The sequence below is a fragment of the Myotis nattereri genome, assembly GCF_964212035.1.
Source record: "Myotis nattereri genome assembly, chromosome: 11".
NCBI classification, from domain to species: domain Eukaryota; kingdom Metazoa; phylum Chordata; class Mammalia; order Chiroptera; family Vespertilionidae; genus Myotis; species Myotis nattereri.
The window spans coordinates 55,115,777-55,134,253 of NC_138086.1; the positions used below are offsets into that span (position 1 = coordinate 55,115,777).

At 39.3% G+C, this 18,477-nt stretch overlaps 1 protein-coding gene across 5 annotated transcripts in view; it reads left to right on the top strand.

The window, feature by feature from the left end:
* BZW2 (basic leucine zipper and W2 domains 2) overlaps positions 1-16,978 on the top strand; it is a gene marked incomplete at its 3' end in the record, with an annotated part of 55,271 nt that extends 38,293 nt beyond the window's left edge. For 3 of the 5 annotated variants that reach the window (XM_081101935.1, XM_081101936.1, XM_081101937.1), the window contains exons 7-11: positions 2,465-2,574; positions 6,383-6,553; positions 7,305-7,451; positions 8,506-8,644; positions 15,701-15,879. In XM_081101935.1, the coding sequence (XP_080958061.1) occupies positions 2,465-2,574; positions 6,383-6,553; positions 7,305-7,451; positions 8,506-8,644; positions 15,701-15,879 (746 nt within the window). Of the gene's footprint in view, positions 1-2,464; positions 2,575-6,382; positions 6,554-7,304; positions 7,452-8,505; positions 8,645-15,700; positions 15,880-16,520 lie in introns of those variants that run through there. The other 2 variants (XM_081101938.1, XM_081101939.1) reach the window with 1 other exon arrangement.
* Between the last annotated feature and the right edge of the window lie 1,499 nt (positions 16,979-18,477).

Genomic DNA, 18,477 nt, shown 5'->3' on the forward strand with positions numbered 1-18,477 from the left:
ATAGATGGACAGACATGGGATAAACCAAATTTTGCAAAATGTTAACAGCTTAGAATCTAGGTGAGTATATATGAGTTTTATTGTTGAATTTGTTCAGCTTTTCTGTATATTCGAAAATTTTTATATTAAAATGTTAGTGGGTAGGGAAGGAGAAGAAAAATACCTTTGCTATGGAAGTGACATGGTTTTTCTTTATACTCCACCATCTTTAGAAATTAAAGGATTAAACTCTGGCTTATTAAATAGGAAAGGATTAAATCACACCTTTTTGCCAGTCTCTCACCCAACAAATGGCTAAGGGGGATTAGGTCATCCCACCAGATAGAATCTCTAATACAAAGAGATTTCTCTAACTTTCCCACCAAGAGCCACTTTTAATGCAGTGTTATAGATTCAAGCCTAGATGTTGGACTCCTGGTTTCAAGCATACTTTCTTTTCTTACTTAGAACACAGATTACATCATCTGCCATTTTAAACAATTTAATTGCAAACATTTATATTAAATGTTATATTGACTTTATGAACTAATCAAAGTATTAAAAATCCATGTCAACAAGTTTAGAACATAAAATTCTCCAGCTTATAAGATATGTATTATAGTCATGGCCATAATTGGGATGGGGTGGGAGGGTGCTCCATTACTCTGATATTCAAATGAAGAAAATTTGGTAAAGTTAGTGTCTGCATAAATGATAGAGCAATTGAATGTATTTACCTGCAAGTAACTAGAAGATGGGACCCGAATTTGTTTATGAGGACATAATTCTTATGTAACAATCAGTATAAAAGTATTGCAGACTTGCCCTGGCTGGTGCCGCTCAGTGGTTAGAGTGTCAGCTGCATAGCAGGGTTTTGGGTTGGATCCCACAATTGAGGCACATGGGAGGCAACCTATCAATGTGTCTCTCTCATGTCAATGTTTTTCTCTCTCCCCACCTTACCTCCCTTCCACTCTTTCTAAAAAAAAAATCAATGGAAAAGATCCTCTGATGAGGATTAACAACAACAAAAAAGTATAGCAGACTTCAGGGTGAACAGCAGTATCATTTAGGACTGGGGTATTTTCCTTCATTTTTCCTCATTACTCTCTGTAGCATCAATTTCGCCCCAAGGATGGTTTCCTGGTCATCAAAAGAAGTCTGGTACAGTTATGTGTGGCACATGCTTCCCAGTCAGGTTCAGTGGATATAGGATAATAAAATAAATTATCTTGCCTTCTGCTGATTGGCTGAAATTGGCCATGTGATCAGTTTCAGCCCAGTAGTAGTTGCCATGGGGATGCTTTGGACAGATGAGCTTAAGCTGAGGTCACTAAGCTAATCATTGCAGAAGGAGGTAATGCCAGGACTTAGACTAGTAGAAGTCACCTGGCTTGAGCAAATGGGAATTCTCTTAGGCAAGAGGAAATCGTAATTGAGTCTGCTTAGGCCAACAGCAATAATAAAGCCTACAATTCAGAAAAATCAGCTTAATATTTCAACTGCACCTTAATTCTTCATTATAAAAGAGGAACATTAATTTAGAAATTTGAAGTTTTCACAGAAGAGCTATCTCCTAATTATCTGATTGTTTATATTAGGAAATAAATCCCAATTTAAATATGGATATCTATTCGAGTGGTTTCCTGATTAACATAGCTATTTTAGAAATATCTTAAAATATTAAGAATTCAACTCATAACAGCATTAATATTTTTATAGCTTAATTCATGAATATTTTTAAATATTTTAAAATTGATTTTAGAGAGAGAAGAAGGGAGAGGGATAGAAAGATGGAAACATCAATGAGAGAGACATTGATCTGCTGCTTCCTGCACACCCTCAGTGGGGACCAAGCCCAAAACCCAGGCGTGTGCCCTGGCTGGGAATTGAACAGGGGACCTCTTTGTTCATGGGGCAACACTCACCACTGAGCACACTGGCCGGGTAAATTCGTGAATATTTTAAAATGCTTTTTACAAAAAGTACAATTGTAAATGATGCATGTTTATCTATAGCTTTATATCTGCTGCTGCTAATTCTCTTTCACTGGTGTCATTTATCAGCAAATTAGTTGACATTTTAATTTTATGTCTCATGATTTATTTGTTGTACCTCAGGATCACTGTTATAAACATGAAATATTGGTGAACCACAGGGTGATATATGCAGGCAAAAATACTAGGAAGTACTTGGTTTTAAGTTCGGTTTTGACCAAAAATAATATATAGGTATACTAGATTGGAATTAGGAAGTCCAACTTTGAAAAATATTGTACCTTTTTTAAAGTGTTCAAAAGTGAAAACGCTCCCTTTTTAGCACTGAATGGCACTGTGCCTAGAAATGTATCCATGTTTCCTTTGTACCAAGTCAAGTTGTGGAGTTATTTACTCTTTTCTGGAATCCTGATGAGAAATGTTGCCTTGACCATCATCACGAGAGGTTTTACTTATAAAAGCAACTACACTCTCTCTTTTTTAAACAGGCATTGCGGCCTCATTTGCTGTCAAGCTTTTTAAAGCCTGGATGGCAGAAAAAGATGCCAACTCTGTTACCTCTTCTTTGAGAAAAGCCAACTTAGACAAGAGGCTGCTTGTAAGTCTTATCTGGACAAAGGTGTTGCCTGCTTCATCCTCTGGCATGGCCTGGCAGCATCTGCAGTATAGTGCATGGCCAAAAAGCCGGGTCTGTGCTGAGTTGAAGCATGGTTCCTCTTATTTCTATGTTATGGTAGATAGAAACTAATTCCAATTTAATCTTTCTTTTATAAATGAAATGATTAAAGACTCAAAGAAAACAAACTTTCAAATTTGGAAGTGTGTTGACATAGTGTTAACATTTATCAGAACACTTTCTTTTTTAACGAGTAACTATAGAAATTTGAATTTTTCCTATAGTACAGTCCCATTGAGCCCACCTAATTAGACGTTTGTGATATGTTGGGTTAGAGTTGAATAACACTTATCTGAAATGCATGTCGTTGTGTTGACAAAATAAAAATTTAAACAACAGTCCTTGTTTATACCAAGATCCATTGGGAATACTAAGCTACTTAAGCAAGCAAACAAGTTAATTGTCGTTCATTCAAAACTCCTATTATCACAATTGCTTGATTATACTTTCACTAGAGGCCCAATGCATGAAATTCGTGCAAGAGTAGGCCTTCCTTCCCCCAGCTGCTGGCACCGGCTTCCCTCCGGCACCGGGGACCCTGGCTTCTCTCGCAGAGGGAGGCCCCGGCCACCCACCGCAGCCCACTGGCTTGCCTCGGCTCTCTCAGCCCCAGCTTTATCTGGAAGGTTGTCTGGAAGGATGACTGGCCTAATTAGCATATTGTGCTTTTTTTAAATTATGGATTTCTCTATTTTTATATCTTTCCCCCCAAAAAAGTCAAGAACAATATATTGTCCTCCTAATTTCTATCTGCTGCCTATTATTTCTTTCTTCTAGAGCAACAGCTGTCCAAATGGCAGAGATTTCTACAAGTGAAATTGCTTTTACAATTTTAGGACAAAGTCTAAAATTAAAAGACACCCAGCCATCTTCTCCTTACCTAGCCTCTCAGCTGGTTTTCTCTTCCAATGTATTCTATCATGCAGAGGTGCCAATTCATGGAATAATTCTAAAACTGTCTCATTGCATTTCCAATGACTTCATGCTCCTTTGTCTCTTGAAATTTGCCTTAAAATAGCCCTACTTGTGTCTTTAAAGTCTTTAAGATATGATAGAAAAGAACATTTAAGTTTCTCGTTAATTTCTGCCACTGACAATAGATTTCATTTAGCATGAGTGTCTGCTCGGGGCCAGCACAGCCCTAGAAGCTCTGCAGCCAGCAGAGAACAGGATAGAAAGTTAAAGTTCCTTGTCCTCGTGGAACCTACTTGAGGACTTGGGGTAATCTCTGTGTAGAGAAGTCTTTGAGGCATGGCATGCTGAAGACTGCAAGAGCATTTGGTAAGAGCTAGAGCATAGGAGATCAGCTCAGAGGAGCATCAGAGCCCATGTCATCGGGGGACTTTGGCTTTTATTCTGAAAAGATAGGAATCCTTTGAAGAATTCTCTGCAGATTTGTGCATGATGTTATTTAGGGCAGTGGTCACCAACCAATGGTCCATGGACCACTGGTGGCCCATGAGATCCGAAAGGTTGGCGACCTCTGGTTTAAGGAAACCTTTGGAGCAGTGGTCGCCAACTGGTGGTCCACGGACCACTGGTGGTCTGTGAGGTCCAAAAGGTTGGCAACCACTGATTTAGGGTACTAACAGGATGATTCTGACTGTTGCACTGGGAATAGACTCAAGAGCAAGGCTACAGTAGACCAGGCTACAGTAAATGTCATGATACAGTTTAGATAGATTTTGCCTCAGTTTAATCTGAATGATAAGTTTCAATACATTATGTAACATTCATGAGGACTTTGGATATAGTTCATATATAAACCATGAGTAATATGTTTGATGACATATTGTTCTGAACATAATTTTAGATCAGATTCCTTAGTCACATTCTTTCTAAATGCAATATTAAATGCCAGCGAAGAATAATGGAATAAGGATTGATCTTAAGGTCACACAACTCTGTCCTTAAATATTTCTGGCTGTGCCCTAGCCGGTTTGGCTCAGTGGATAGAGTGTCGGCCTGTGGACTAAAGGGTTCCAGGTTCAATTCTGGTCAAGGGCATGTACCTTGGTTGCAGGCACATCCCCAGTAGCGGGTGTGCAGGAGGCAGCTGATCAATGTTTCTCTCTCATCGATGTTTCTAACTCTATCCCTCTCCCTCTCTGTAAAAAATCAATAATATATATATATATATATATATATATATATATATTATTTTTTAAAAATATTTCTGGCTGCATAATCTGAGTCAAACTGCTTAACCTTGTTGGCTCAATTTGTCATCTATAAAAATTTCAACTTTACACAATTATGAACAACAGACCTGCCCCATCTTGATTCATAGCAGAAATTCAAAACAAATTAGTCCCCTGTCCCCAAATTTGAAAGACTTTTCGAATGTTAGCATAGATGTCAGTGACAAAATTTCAGTCTGGTATGAAATGTTTGCTTTAACATGAATGCGTGCTTGGTAACTGTTCCCACCAACTCTGTCCTGACATTTTGAAACTCATGACTCAACAAGGGAAACTATGGAATGATGATATTAAAATATTGAAACTTGAGCCATAACTTAGAAGCCATCTGCTCATGTCCCTATACATGGGGACAGTCCAGATCTTTCTACTGAGATGTTTATTGGAGCCATATAGCCATTGACCATATATATGCAAATCAAACCAACATAAAGGTTTAGATCTAATTTTTAGACTGTAGCAGTCTGAAAAATGTGAGAACTTTGAAAATTGCCTGAATTTCTTAGTTGGGTGTTAAAAGTCACACAGAATTAGAACATGACTAAGTGTTACTGAGACTGCCAAGCTGTGTACGGTAAAATGGAAATGAGGTAAAAATAAGAGTGGCAATGGTATCATTGCTCTTTTTAAATTTTCCAACAAATTATGTAATGAACTGAAAAGTCGCTAGAGTGGGTTTAGTTTAGATCTTGCCATGAATGTGAGAGCCACCGTCATTAACAGATTTAATAAAACTCTCTAGTTCCCAAGCTAGTATCTATAATAATAAAAGTGTAATATGTTAATTAGAGTGGACATCCTTCCGGACACCCTTCCTTCCAGACAAAATCGCAGTGGGTGGGGGGCTGAGGCAGAGGTGGCAGAGGCCCCTGGACGTAGAGGCGGCAGGCAGGGTCCATGGCTTTTGCACGAATTTTGTGCATTGGGCCTCTGGTTTTAGAATAATAGCATTTTCTCAGAATGTGAATAGAGGTCCTTGAGATGACAATAGTCAATGTCATTTTTCTAATGTTAGCTCAAATCATCTCAGCATTATTAAAACTGACCTGCCTATTCATAGTTAAGGACACCTTGTGGCTGGCTACCTAATGATTTCAATCTTTTTCTTGTCACTTTAAAACAATCCAAATATTCAAGACCCTGAAGGTACAGGGTCTTCATAAGGGACAGTCTCTGCTGTGGGCCAAGTCAGTGTGTCTGATGTGCATTTTATTTAGCAAGTTTAGTTCTGTATTTACACATGCTATACTTTGATTAAAGTAAAAGAAAAATAAATAATGGTCAAAATGAGTGAAGCTAGTTTATCTAAGTTGCTTAACTTTTCTCTTTCTTTGAAAAACTGCCTAATTTTAGAAAGTGCTTAGTAAATACTGAAGAAATATACCCGAGATTTATTCTTTTTAAAATCAGTCTTTGTTCTTTCCTCCAAAATATGAGATATTCTGAGCACTGTTTTCATATTAGAATGTTGTCCTCTGTTTGCTGAAATGTGAGTAGCTTGTTGCATAACAGCCTCTCTTCTCTCTCAGGAACTCTTTCCTGTTAACAGACAGAGTGTAGATCACTTTGCTAAGTACTTCACCGACGCGGGGCTGAAGGAGCTCTCCGACTTCCTGCGAGTGCAGCAGTCGCTGGGCACCAGGAAGGAGCTGCAGAAGGAGCTGCAGGAGCGCCTGTCTCAGGAATGCCCGATCAAGGAGGTGAGAAACCCGGCCGACCGCACTCCTGACACACCGAGCCGAGGAGTGACGCAGACCGCGTGGCACAAGCTTCACCTTCCTAAGGGGACCTTTATGCAATGAAGTTAGGCGGACCCATATTTCATACTGTGGGACTTGAGGATAACTGTACACATTTAAACTTAATTCTTAGGGGTAAATAATCTGCTGAGTGGTGCTGCGTTGATACATAGCGTATAAAAATGCCTTTGCGCCGTACAACTTATTTACAAATTAACATTTCACTGAGATGGGGCGTGAGATCATCAAAAGTAATAACTAAAGAATGAATTGTGGACAGCGGCTTTATTTAAACCCGAGATATTATCCATCAAGAGCTTTAAAGGTGAGGGTTAGAGGTAAAAATTAACAGCTGGGTTGCCTTTTTTCAAACCTCAAGGAAGTCAGACTGGCTCAGGTGAGCCCTCCTCTGCTGGGCTCCGGAGATCCCTGCACGGAAAAGAGTCGCTCCTAGAAGCAGGGATGCTCTCTTGTTCTCTGTTGTCCAGCAGCTCCTGGCCAGAGCGAGGCCTATTACTTTTTGGACTAAAAATAAATCTGCTTTGAAAACAAAACATCGTGTTTTCTGTCCCTGTTGTAATCTGACAATAAGTACCAGGAAGGGAGGGACTGAGTCGAGTGTTTATCTGCCAAACCTTTCACTCCCCAGGACGGTGAGAGGGAACTCCCCATCTGCCTGTTATTCTGACGACTCCCTTTCCGTGAAATTTAGGTGGTGCTCTATGTGAAAGAAGAAATGAAGAGGAATGACCTCCCGGAAACAGCAGTGATAGGCCTGCTGTGGACCTGCATCATGAATGCTGTGGAGTGGAACAAGAAGGAAGAACTTGTGGCAGAGCAGGCCCTCAAGCACCTGAAGGTACAGGGTCTTCATAAGGGACAGTCTCTGCTGTGGGCCAAGTGCTGCGTGTGACAGGATGGCCGTCATTGCAGCCTCATTCACCCAGACTCAGGCCAAACATACAGCTCCTAATTTTTTTCTTTTCAAATTCTCCGCTACCTAAAATGTTTCGGGTCTGAGCCTATGAAATTCCTAAGGGTAAGTTTTTACTAGAAACCATGTTCGAAAAGCCACAGAATAGTCATACATTCAGTATTTAAAGTTAAAGAGGAATACTGTCTATTGGTTTTCTTTCTGTTCTACACAAGGGAAATTCTTAGTGAATCTTTTTGTTTAAGTAAACTACAAATTAACGTTAGAATTTGAAAAGCATCTGATGGAAGAAATCAGCTGACTCTGTAAATTATCTTTTGTGCATGGATACGTATGTTTTTACTTCCGTGAATTGTCTTCTTGCTATAAAACTATTAAGAAAAGTGGGAGACAGGTCTGCCTTCAGAGTTGATACTTGAATTGGGCAGTGAAAGACCTCCGAGTATAAAGTAGGTTGGGATGGAAATTAGAGATAGCTCTCAGAGACTGAGAGCAGCGCAGGGGGAAACTGCAGGCTCCATTCCCCGGGGAAGGCTCCTGGGAGGAGATGACCGCTGAACTGAGGGGGTCGTAGAGGAAACAGTGGCCCTCCCTCAGTGACTCAGGCCATGGAAGCTGAGGCAGAGGGAGCAATATGAGCCAAGCCATAAAGATGGCCTGGGAGGGGGTCTGAATGTCGGGAAGGAGAGCCTCACACCTTGTCCCATTTTCCCCATATCCAATAGACAGGATTTATCATCAGCACAGCATTTATCATCAGAAGTTCACATTTGCCTCCCGTTGGTAGGTACACTGAGAGAGAGCTGATAAGATGCCGGGATAAAAAATTCATTTTGATCCGACACAATGTTGTAATAAGAAGATAATCCAAAAAGTGAATGTTTTCTAAGCAACTCTCCAGGTTACTGTTGTGATTCAAGTGTTGTCCAGTCTGTCCCTCCCCAGAAAGTTAATGTCTTCACTCCCACTCCCCCTGCAGCAATACGCTCCCCTGCTGGCCGTGTTCAGCTCCCAAGGCCAGTCAGAGCTGATCCTCCTGCAGAAGGTCCAGGAGTACTGCTACGACAACATCCACTTCATGAAGGCGTTTCAGAAGATCGTGGTTCTCTTTTATAAAGGTATCCGCCCCCGTGGCTCCACCGCTGTGTGTCCACGTTCTGTGGCAGTTCCTTGAGATGTAGGGCGGGGGGTCAGACAGAGGGCAACATGGGATTACGCTAATCTTTGCTAGTTTTAGGGAGGCAGCCACATTATGTGTAGAGAGAAGAGGCAAATGCTGTACATGCTGCCCTTAGGAACCAGCCCAGTCAGGCCCCGTTCTCATTGGTGGAATTGGTGATGAACTAGTTATTATTGGAGGGTGTGTGTGAAAAATGTAATTACATAAAGTAATTAGGTCTGTTTTTTAATTATAAGGATTAGCCCTAATAACAGTGATTATTAAAATGTTAAGTTATATTCAGACTGTTTCAGATACCATAAAGCTGACTTTAAAATCTCTGAAATAATTAGCCCTTTTACTTTCTATTTTAGTTATTTGTCCCAGCCATTCTCCTATTTTCCAAGGAAATGGCTATTTTTAGATATTCACATTTACTGTTCTTTTCATTGTATTTTTAAGGATTAAGTTTGCCGTGACAATTGGCACTGCCTTTAATGAATGCTAGGGTTTTAACCAATTTCAATCTGTACCGACAGCATATAAAAATGATCCTGGACTATCCTTTGGTCTGTGTTTATGTACTTTTATCAGGAGAAGAATGTGATAACTGGCAAGTCCCACTTGAAGTTCAGGAGTTGATGTTTTTCTCTGGCCAGATCTGAATTAGGTCCTCTTGGATGTAGTCATTAGATAACAATGTCTTGAAATGAAAGCTTAAATGTTACGCAGGGTGACCCATGAGAACCAAACCTGCAGCTCATGTTACCAGCCCACCTATGGTACCCAGCAGCCAAGAAAAAGAAGCAGGGCCCCCCACCCAGTGGGCATTCTGTCCCCACTGTCACTGCCGGCTCCTTATAGAAACTGGTAGAGATGGGTTCTACATTGGCTTTATGGGTGGTCAGTATTTTCTGCTATAAAAAAAAAAAAATCAAATTGTTTATAAACGGGTAGCCTAAGCATACATTTTCCTTTCTTGCTGTTTAATTGCTAACCCCACCAACCAGTTTCTCTAACCAAATTTTTTAAAACTTAGACATAGTTGTTGAGCCTCATCTATAGAAGCACCTAATTTTATTATTGTATTTAATTTACAACAGAATAAACAAACTACTTTTTATCAGTAATGACCTCTAGGTTGCATATTGTTAGTACACAGAGACCCAGGGAAAAGCCCCAAGACTGAGAATCTACCTTCATAAGCAGAGGGCAGGGAAAGACTGGAGAAAGAGGCAGGCCACTCCAGGCTGGTAATTAAGAGTTTATTAGGGGAAACTTCCCTAGGAGGTGTGTCCTGGGCAGCTGCAAGATGAAGTGGATTTCCTCCCTGCCACTTGGCAGGCATCAAAGAATTATATATGATTCCGGTGTGGGGGGTGGGGGGGGGGGGATTTAGTATGTGAATGCTACCAAAGAATTATATAGGGAAAAGGGGGGATAGTCATGGGTACTAGTACTGAGTGCTACCAGGAACAGGTAATTACTTACTTGACCAGGTCAGGGCATTGGCCTGTTCCAGGGACCAGCACGTTACAGGAGGTAGTGGAGGGGACTGAGTTGTTGGCAGAATGAACATTGACTATGATCCAGTCATCTCTAAGGTGAGGGATTGTGGTAAGCAGTCTCCGTTCTGGCCTGGGTCCATCTCATAGGACAGACAGTGGCCATCATGGAATAGTCTCTCCTCCACACATGTGAGCTTTTACAGTTCTTCAGATTTCTCATTTTAATCGTTAATGTCAACATTTTTCCCCATTGTACTCCTTTTAAGTAATCTAAAGTTAGTAAGGTCTGTGACAAGTATGAGCAGGCCCAAGGGAACACAGGAAGGTAAGTATTAACATCATTTTATTCTTGCCTAGTTGCTTTTGGAAATGAAATCAGGAAACTTTTAAATATATCACTGAGGTGTTTAAATTGAATGTCATTTTTTTTTAGGTAATTACATAATTTTCAGATTTATGCATACAGTCTGTTGTCTGCATGAAATGTTTACACGTTTTCTCCTGAGAGCAGGAGCCCCAGGAGTGATTGTTCCATACCACTGTTAAGAAAGTTATGTGTTTACCTTCTTTCCTTATTTGAAAGGTGGTTTTTACTCTGACCTTATTTCATCCCACAAACACGTAGGCACCAAGAGACATTTATTTTTATTGCTTTTATAAGGATTTGGACGCTTTTTGCATGTATTTTGCATGTCTAGAAATGCTTGATGAAAGTCCATTAAAGCACTCCTTTCCTAGCTCTGATTTACAAATGAATCACATGGGGAGCTTGTTAAAAGCCCAGATCTTCAGGGGTTCTAATGCCCTAAGTCCCGGATTAGGGTTGAGAATTCACTTCTTAATAGATTTCCTGGTGGTACTGTGACATTGGTCTGGGGCCACCACCTAAAAGGTGTTTGATGTCAGAGGAATAAATTCCATGAACTATGGTAGCACATTTAAGATCATACTTACCACTGATTCCATGCACACATATACATTTTACAAATAACCAAACTGTGTCTGTTTGCTCTAGTGATATGGATTCCTTTTATTTATTACTAGAGGCCCGTTGCATGAAGAGATTCAAGCAATAGGCCTTACCTTCCCTTGGCTGCTGGCACCGGTTTGCCTCTGGCACCTGGGACCCAGGCCTTCGCTCTGGCCGGGCTCTGGCCAGAGCCGGCCCCGGGGCCGTCAGGCTTCGCTCCGCCACTTGGAGCCTATGTATGCAAATTAACCACCATCTTTGTTGGGTTAATTTGCATACTCTCCTGATTGGCTGGTTGGTGTGAAGGTACGGTCAATTTACATGTTTGTCTATTATTAGGTAAGATAAGGAACATCTTTGCTTCAATGCAAGTTTTAAAATTATGAAACTCCTCCTTTTCTATTTTAATCTCTCTCATTACTCTCTCTCTCTCCTCTCTCTCTCTCTCTCTCACACACACAACTTCCCCATAAATCCAGAGCAAGAGGACAACAGATAGTTGAGGATGTGGTTACTCATGTCCCCTTTGACAAACCTAGTTATTTTAATGAATGTCATTATTGAAAGATTTTAAAATATTTTATATAAATAACAGTGTAATAAAAGTGAATAAACTACAATAATGCTTTTCAGCAATGAAAAAAAAAAAGGTAATTGTTCATTTAATGAAAATTCACTTTCTGTATTAAAACCTGGATTTTTATGTTTCTGAGACACTAAGGAAAAATAGTAAATTTATCATTAATTTTCAAACATCACATTATTCACTTTAAATAATAATGTCTCTTCCTTCTTGAAGCTAAGTACCCTAGTCTCAGCATGGAGGTCTGAAAGTAGAATACCAAATTCTCAAGGACTGTTATTTCCATTGTGGGTTTTATCAGGTGCAGAAATTTCTTAGGTTAAACTCGGTCTTTCATGCAAACTTTCCTAAAATGTTTCTTATTCTTGTTCTAAAGAAAGGTGAATGGCCTTCTCACCATATATTCCCAGCATTCTTAAGATAAATTATTTTTTTACTTTGTTCCAGTATAGCATCTCTAATAAAATTCCTGAATTTCCTGAGTTCCAAATGACATAGTATTCAACTTTAATATCTAAATAACTAATGTTGCCTAAAGCTTTGCAATTCTCAAACCACTTTTACAATGTTGTCTCTTTGATCCTAATGAAAACCTGAGATTTAAATTATAACTGTAGATTGAGAATTACTTAGTTTTTCTCAAGTGAATGAATTTGTCCATTACACATGGGTTGAATGTAGTCCTAACTGACAGTTTGACAGTTGTTTTGTCAAATGCTAGAAATTAAATAGTCCCTGACTTCCTGAATTTCAGTGTAGGAGAAAGCCAGGAACTAGAGTCAGCATGTCAGTTGCTGAAATAAGGCTCCCACAGAGGGCTGAGGAGTGGTGGGGTGCCCTTGAAAGGGCACCCAGCTCACAGGTGAAGCTAATTTGGAGGGAAAAGAAAGGGCTGGGATGAAGAAGCTAGCCAGCTAGGAGAGAAATGTATTTTAATCTCGGAACTCTGCAGTTGGATGTCTGTCTTAGTACTTCTATTGACATATATTCTTAGTAGGCATTTCTGGGAAATCCTAACAAAGACTTTATAGTCTCCCAATTTTGTTTTATTTTATTTTTTAAATCTTTATTGTTGAAAGTATTACATATGTCCCCTTTTTACCCATTGACCCCTTCTAGCCTGCCCCCCACCCCAGGCCTCCATCACCCTATTGTCTGTGTCCATGGGTTACACATATCTATACTAATAAAAGGGTAATATGCTAATTAGACTGGACATCTTCCAGACATCCTTCTGGACAAAGCCACAGTGGCGGGGGCCAAGACAGAGACGGTTAGTGGCGACCAGGCCGGCAGGGGAGGGCAGTTAGGGCCGACCAGGCAGGCAGAGGAGGGCAGTTAGGGGCAACGAGGCAGGTAGGTGAGTGGTTAGGAGCCAGTGGTCCCAGATTGCAAGAGGGATGTCCAACTGCCAGTTTGGGCCCAATCCCGCAGTCGGACATCCCCCAAGGGGGTCCAGATTGGAGAGGGTGCAGGCTGGGCTGAGGGACCCCCCCATCCTGTGCATGAATTTCATGCACTGGGCCTCTAGTATGTATAGAAGTTCTTTGGTTGATCTCTTCCCACTACCCCTGCCTTCCCTCTGAGATTCATCAGTCTGCTCCATGCTTCTGTGTTTCTGGATCTATTTTGTTCATCAGTTTATTTTGTTCATTAGATTCCACATATGAGTGAGATAATGTGATATTTATCTTTCTCTGACTGGCTTATTTTGCTTAGCATAATCCTCTAGTCTCCCAATTTTAATTGATTCTTCTCCACTCTTCTTTAGAGGGAAAAAAATATATGCCTTTTTTTTCATTCTCAAGGAGTTTCCTTCCTTTTTAGATTAGACTTTTCACTAAACAAAAGTTGAATTTCTTAAATGATGTTCATGTTTTGCCTCATAAGTTGCCCTGTGTGATTGCTTCTGGCCCATGTTTATTATTTATTACCAGACACTAGAAATTTAGTCTAGCAGCAAGTGTTTATTACTAACTTAGGTTCTTCTGCAAACTCAAACTTACACTGTCTGGTTTTTAATGGACAACACATCTGGTAAGTTTTACTGAGTGTCCTCTTCACAATTGTCCTTGACAAGCGTTTCAGTAATTGCATGGCCTCTTTCAGCCTCTGGGGGGCAGTAAAACACAGGAATGAGCTCTGAACTTCAGGAGGAAATACCCAAATACTATTACTAAACGCAGTCTTAACCAGCTTTCCAACATGTATGTTGTACCAGAAGTAATTCATTAAGGTGAGCAGAAAAATAGAATGTCCCTTTACATGTTTGCCACACTTTTAATTCTATTTTTTGTTTTATGACATTAATAATAATAGTTCTATAGGACATACATACAATTTACAAACTGAAAAATATACACATGTTGGGTGTACATGCTCAAAACTGTCTCATAGGGGAGCATGATCCAAACAATTGGGAGATGGCTGTTCTAAATCAAGCATCTTAAAGATGTCAGAGCGATAGATTATATAAGAGAGACTTTAAATCCATGTTTAAGCTAAGTAGTTGAAAAATCTCTGTAAAGCATTCTTGCACAGAAACAAGTCACTTCCTCAGGCTCCTCGCTTCTAGAAAAACTAGGTTTTGATGGAAAGTGGGTGGGGAAGTTTTCTCATCGTTGTGAGTGGAGGATGTGGAGGTGGGAACAGAAGAAGCTAAAAGACTAGAAGCTAAGAGTAATTCCATAGGACTCCTGATTCAATCTTTTATATCCAGTTTTTATATCCAGACTTCCTCTTTCCTTCGCAAAATGTAGTATATTTAATTATTAAAATAAATAAAAACCTTATATTGTCTAAGACCAATTGTGTGCATTTTTAGCCAATTTGATTTCCTCAGTTGAATACAAGAGCCACTTATTAATTTAGAAAAAATAAGATTTTGTTATAAAAAGATCAGTGATATTTTAAATAAAAATTATGAAATCATTTATCTTGTTTTCATAAGTTAAATTATATTTTGACTGCAAATACATTATTAGAGTAATTTATCAGTATTGTAATGGATTGGATAGGTATTAGGGACAATAATAAATCCTTTTTATTGGCTTTGCCTCTCATTTCCCACTCAAATCCCCAAAACCAACCCATTAGATCATTGGTAATGTATGTATGCTATTATTTTGATATTCCCCTTCCCATTCTTAACATTACATTTTTCTAAATTAACCATAACTTTATGCTATCAAGGCATATTCATGTAATTTAAAGTTTTAGGTAATTGATAGGTAATAGATAATACTTTTTGTTAGAAACCTGTAGAAAATTGGTCTAATATGTCTGTTTTTCTCTTAATAGAGTACAAGGAAAACATTACTATTGCAGTTTAGAATATGATACTGTAGGAAAATCAGTAATTTAGCGATAGGTTGAGTGTAGAACTTTGGGTTATGTGTGTATTGGTCCCATGATACACCTAGGAAGCTCATCTTTATATCTAATTATTACTATCATTATTGCATCCTGTCTACATTTTTTTATTTGCCCTTCTTTTCTCCTAAAATAGTAAATCCCCCTAAAAAGTCCAGTCATTGAGGTTGCTGCTTAATCAAGATCTGTTTGAAGTTGGCAGGATACAGAGTGTTCTGAAATGCTGACATTGCTGAGTCATTTGCAAAATTACAAAATATCTACACTGTTTCCTACCAGCAAATTTGGACTTTAAGAGGTTTCCAAGTCCCAGTGTGACTTGCATATAGGCCTGCATTATATCATGACTGATGAGAGGTATCATCATCATCACTACTTACTAAGCTAAAATGCCAAAATATGCCACTGTTCTATATGGAAATGAGCTTGGTTCCTGTCTTCTAGTAAGTTTCAGGTATGGATTTCTTTTATAACAGAGCGTTCAATGTTAAAGTGATTGCTTTCTATTAAAGTAGATGTCAGGAAGTTGCTTTAAACCATGACATTTGTGTAGTAACTGAAGTCTTTGATTTGAAATTGCAGCTGATGTGCTGAGTGAAGAAGCGATCTTGAAATGGTACAAAGAAGCACACGTGGCCAAAGGCAAAAGTGTTTTTCTTGACCAGATGAAGAAATTTGTTGAGTGGTTGCAAAACGCAGAAGAAGGTATGATTCCATTGAACAACTTTGGTGGCCATTTAGCAAATCCTATCTCATTATAATTCAAGACAGCTGGTCTTCCACAGATTTTTCTTGCTTTCCTAAAACTAAAGGTCTTGAAGTGTCTTCCATATCAAACACTCAGCCTACATCTTAGCCTTTGTTTCTGAATCAAGGCAATGAAAATCTCTACATGGCAAAAAAAGAAACGGCCCTCTTAAATTATCCACTCTAATGGAGAACAAAGAGGAAGAAATAATTAGATCTGAAAGGGAAAACAATACATTTATTTTAATCACATTATGGGATTATATAGATTTTTATAAGGACCTTCACCAGTTGACTGATATTTGAAATGGGAACACAAATTGTAAGAATAATGTATGAGATTAAATGCAAGTAAGAATGAAAAGTTTATTTTAGCTGATTTAAAAAATAAAAGTAGTTATATTCTCTAAAAGTATTTACCAGTATAAGGATATTGCATTTTTAGAAAGGCCAAGTTCATTTCAAAGCAAAGGGAACAAAAGTTTGCTACCTGCCCTCATATCTAACTATGTTACTTAGAAAATGGATACCTGGGACAACAATGTCTTGGGAGTGGGGAGGGGGTCAGGGGAGAGAAGTGCAGTAGAGACTCTCCTGGCCTTATTTAAAAGAAAGAAAACAACAACAATCATGACTTTCCTTTCTTCTCCCCTAGAATCTGAATCGGAAGGTGAGGACAATTAGATGGCCGGAGAAGCACAATGCCTAGGTCATCACACAACACTTGGATTGGGAATGCTGAACCATTTGAGAAGAGAAACTTGGCTTGTTTTCACAAAGGAAAAAAAAAAATAGGATAGGTTTCCCTTGTGCAGAGGGGGCAAATGGTTTTTGTTTTTGTTTTGTTTTTAAATGGAGCCCTGAGGCATCAGCTATTATACTTGGGACTCTACCTCTCACTCACTATATGCTAACTTAAAGCCATTCAACCAGGAGTCCAGTAGGAATCTGAATTACTCAACAGACTCCTCTTTTTTAGCTGTATTTTTCAGGTACTGTGTGGTGAACGCCCCACTGGTGTCTATTACAGGGCCACTTTGGTAGTTGTGTATCTGCTTGTGTATGTGATTTGACAAACCAGTTTTTTTAAATAAATGGCTTTATAAAAATCTGTGCCTATATTCTCAGAACTCTTATTTCTTTACCTAACATGACTTCCTACACAGATGACATTTCAGCTAATATTTTGACAAAAATATATTTAAAGATAAGATGTTAAAAATTACATGCCAACTTTCATGTTTTATATTTTTTTATATTTAATTTTATGTGCCAACATGTACAAGGGTTTCCCTTTATTTTAGGGGGTGATGAGTAAAAGGTAAGAAGGTTACTTCACTGGAGGATATCTGACTTTGCCCCATAATTTCGAAGGTGACCAAGGTCATCAAGTTGGTGACTAAGACGGAACTCAATTTCCCATCTTTAGCGTCCATATCTGCTTTTTTTTCTATGTTCTGTTGTCAAATTATTTTTTATAACAATATAAGTTTCTAACAGTTTAAGCCAGGGGTGGGCAAACTTTTTGACTCGAGGGCCACAATGGGTTCTTAAACTGGACCGGAGGGCCGGAACAAAAGCATGGATGGAGTGTTTGTGTGAACTAATATAAATTCAAAGTAAACATCATTACATAAAAGGGTACGGTCTCTTTCTTTTTTTTAGTTTTATTCATTTCAAACGGGCGGATCCAGCCCTCGGGCCGTAGTTTGCCCATGGCTGGTTTAAGCAAAAGTTTTTAAAACCAGCACTGCTAATGAATAAACATCTGGAAAATCTATTTCTAATCTATAAACGTAGCAATTACAGAATACTAAATATTTAACATTTTCTAGCACAGAGTATTTTTCCAAAAGGAACTTGAGATAGTGATCTTAAGTAAGCAGCCAAGAGAGGGACGATTACTCATATAGCAAGGACTTAGTGAATCCTCAAACCCAAAGCGCTTTCTTTCTCTGAAAGACTCTGTTTTCTTTTTTTAAAAAAGAAACTTTCAATTATCAAAGGAGTTACATTAGCTATCTATTGCTGTGTAACAAATTATCCCCCAATTTAGCAGCTTAACAACAAACTTACTATGTCATAGTTTCTGTGGGCCAGGAACCCAGGTGGGGCTTAGCTAGGGAATTTGTAGCCCAGGGCCTTTCCCTTAGTTGCAGTCAATCTGTTGGCTGGAGCTGCTGTCATCTGGAGCCTCTAGGACAGCCGTGGGTAAACTACGGCCCGAGGGCCGGATCTAGCCCGTTTGAAATGAATAAAACTAAAAAAAAAAAAAAGACCGTACCCTTTTATGTAATGATGTTTACTTTGAATTTATATTAGTTCACACAAACACTCCATCCATGCTTTTGTTCTGGCCCTCTGGTCCAGTTTAAGAACCCACTGTGGCCCTCGAGTCAAAAAGTTTGCCCACCCCTGCTCTAGGAGCTGCCTCCAGGCTGACAGTGGTGACTCATGGGCCTTAGTTTCTTGCTAACTTTTAGCCAGAGGGTTCAGTCTCTCAACATAGGGTCCTCTACTTAGGCTGCCTGGGTGTCTTCATGTCTTAACAGGTGGCTTCCCCCAGAATGAATGGTCTGAGGAAAGGAAGCCATCTGTAACCTAATATTGGA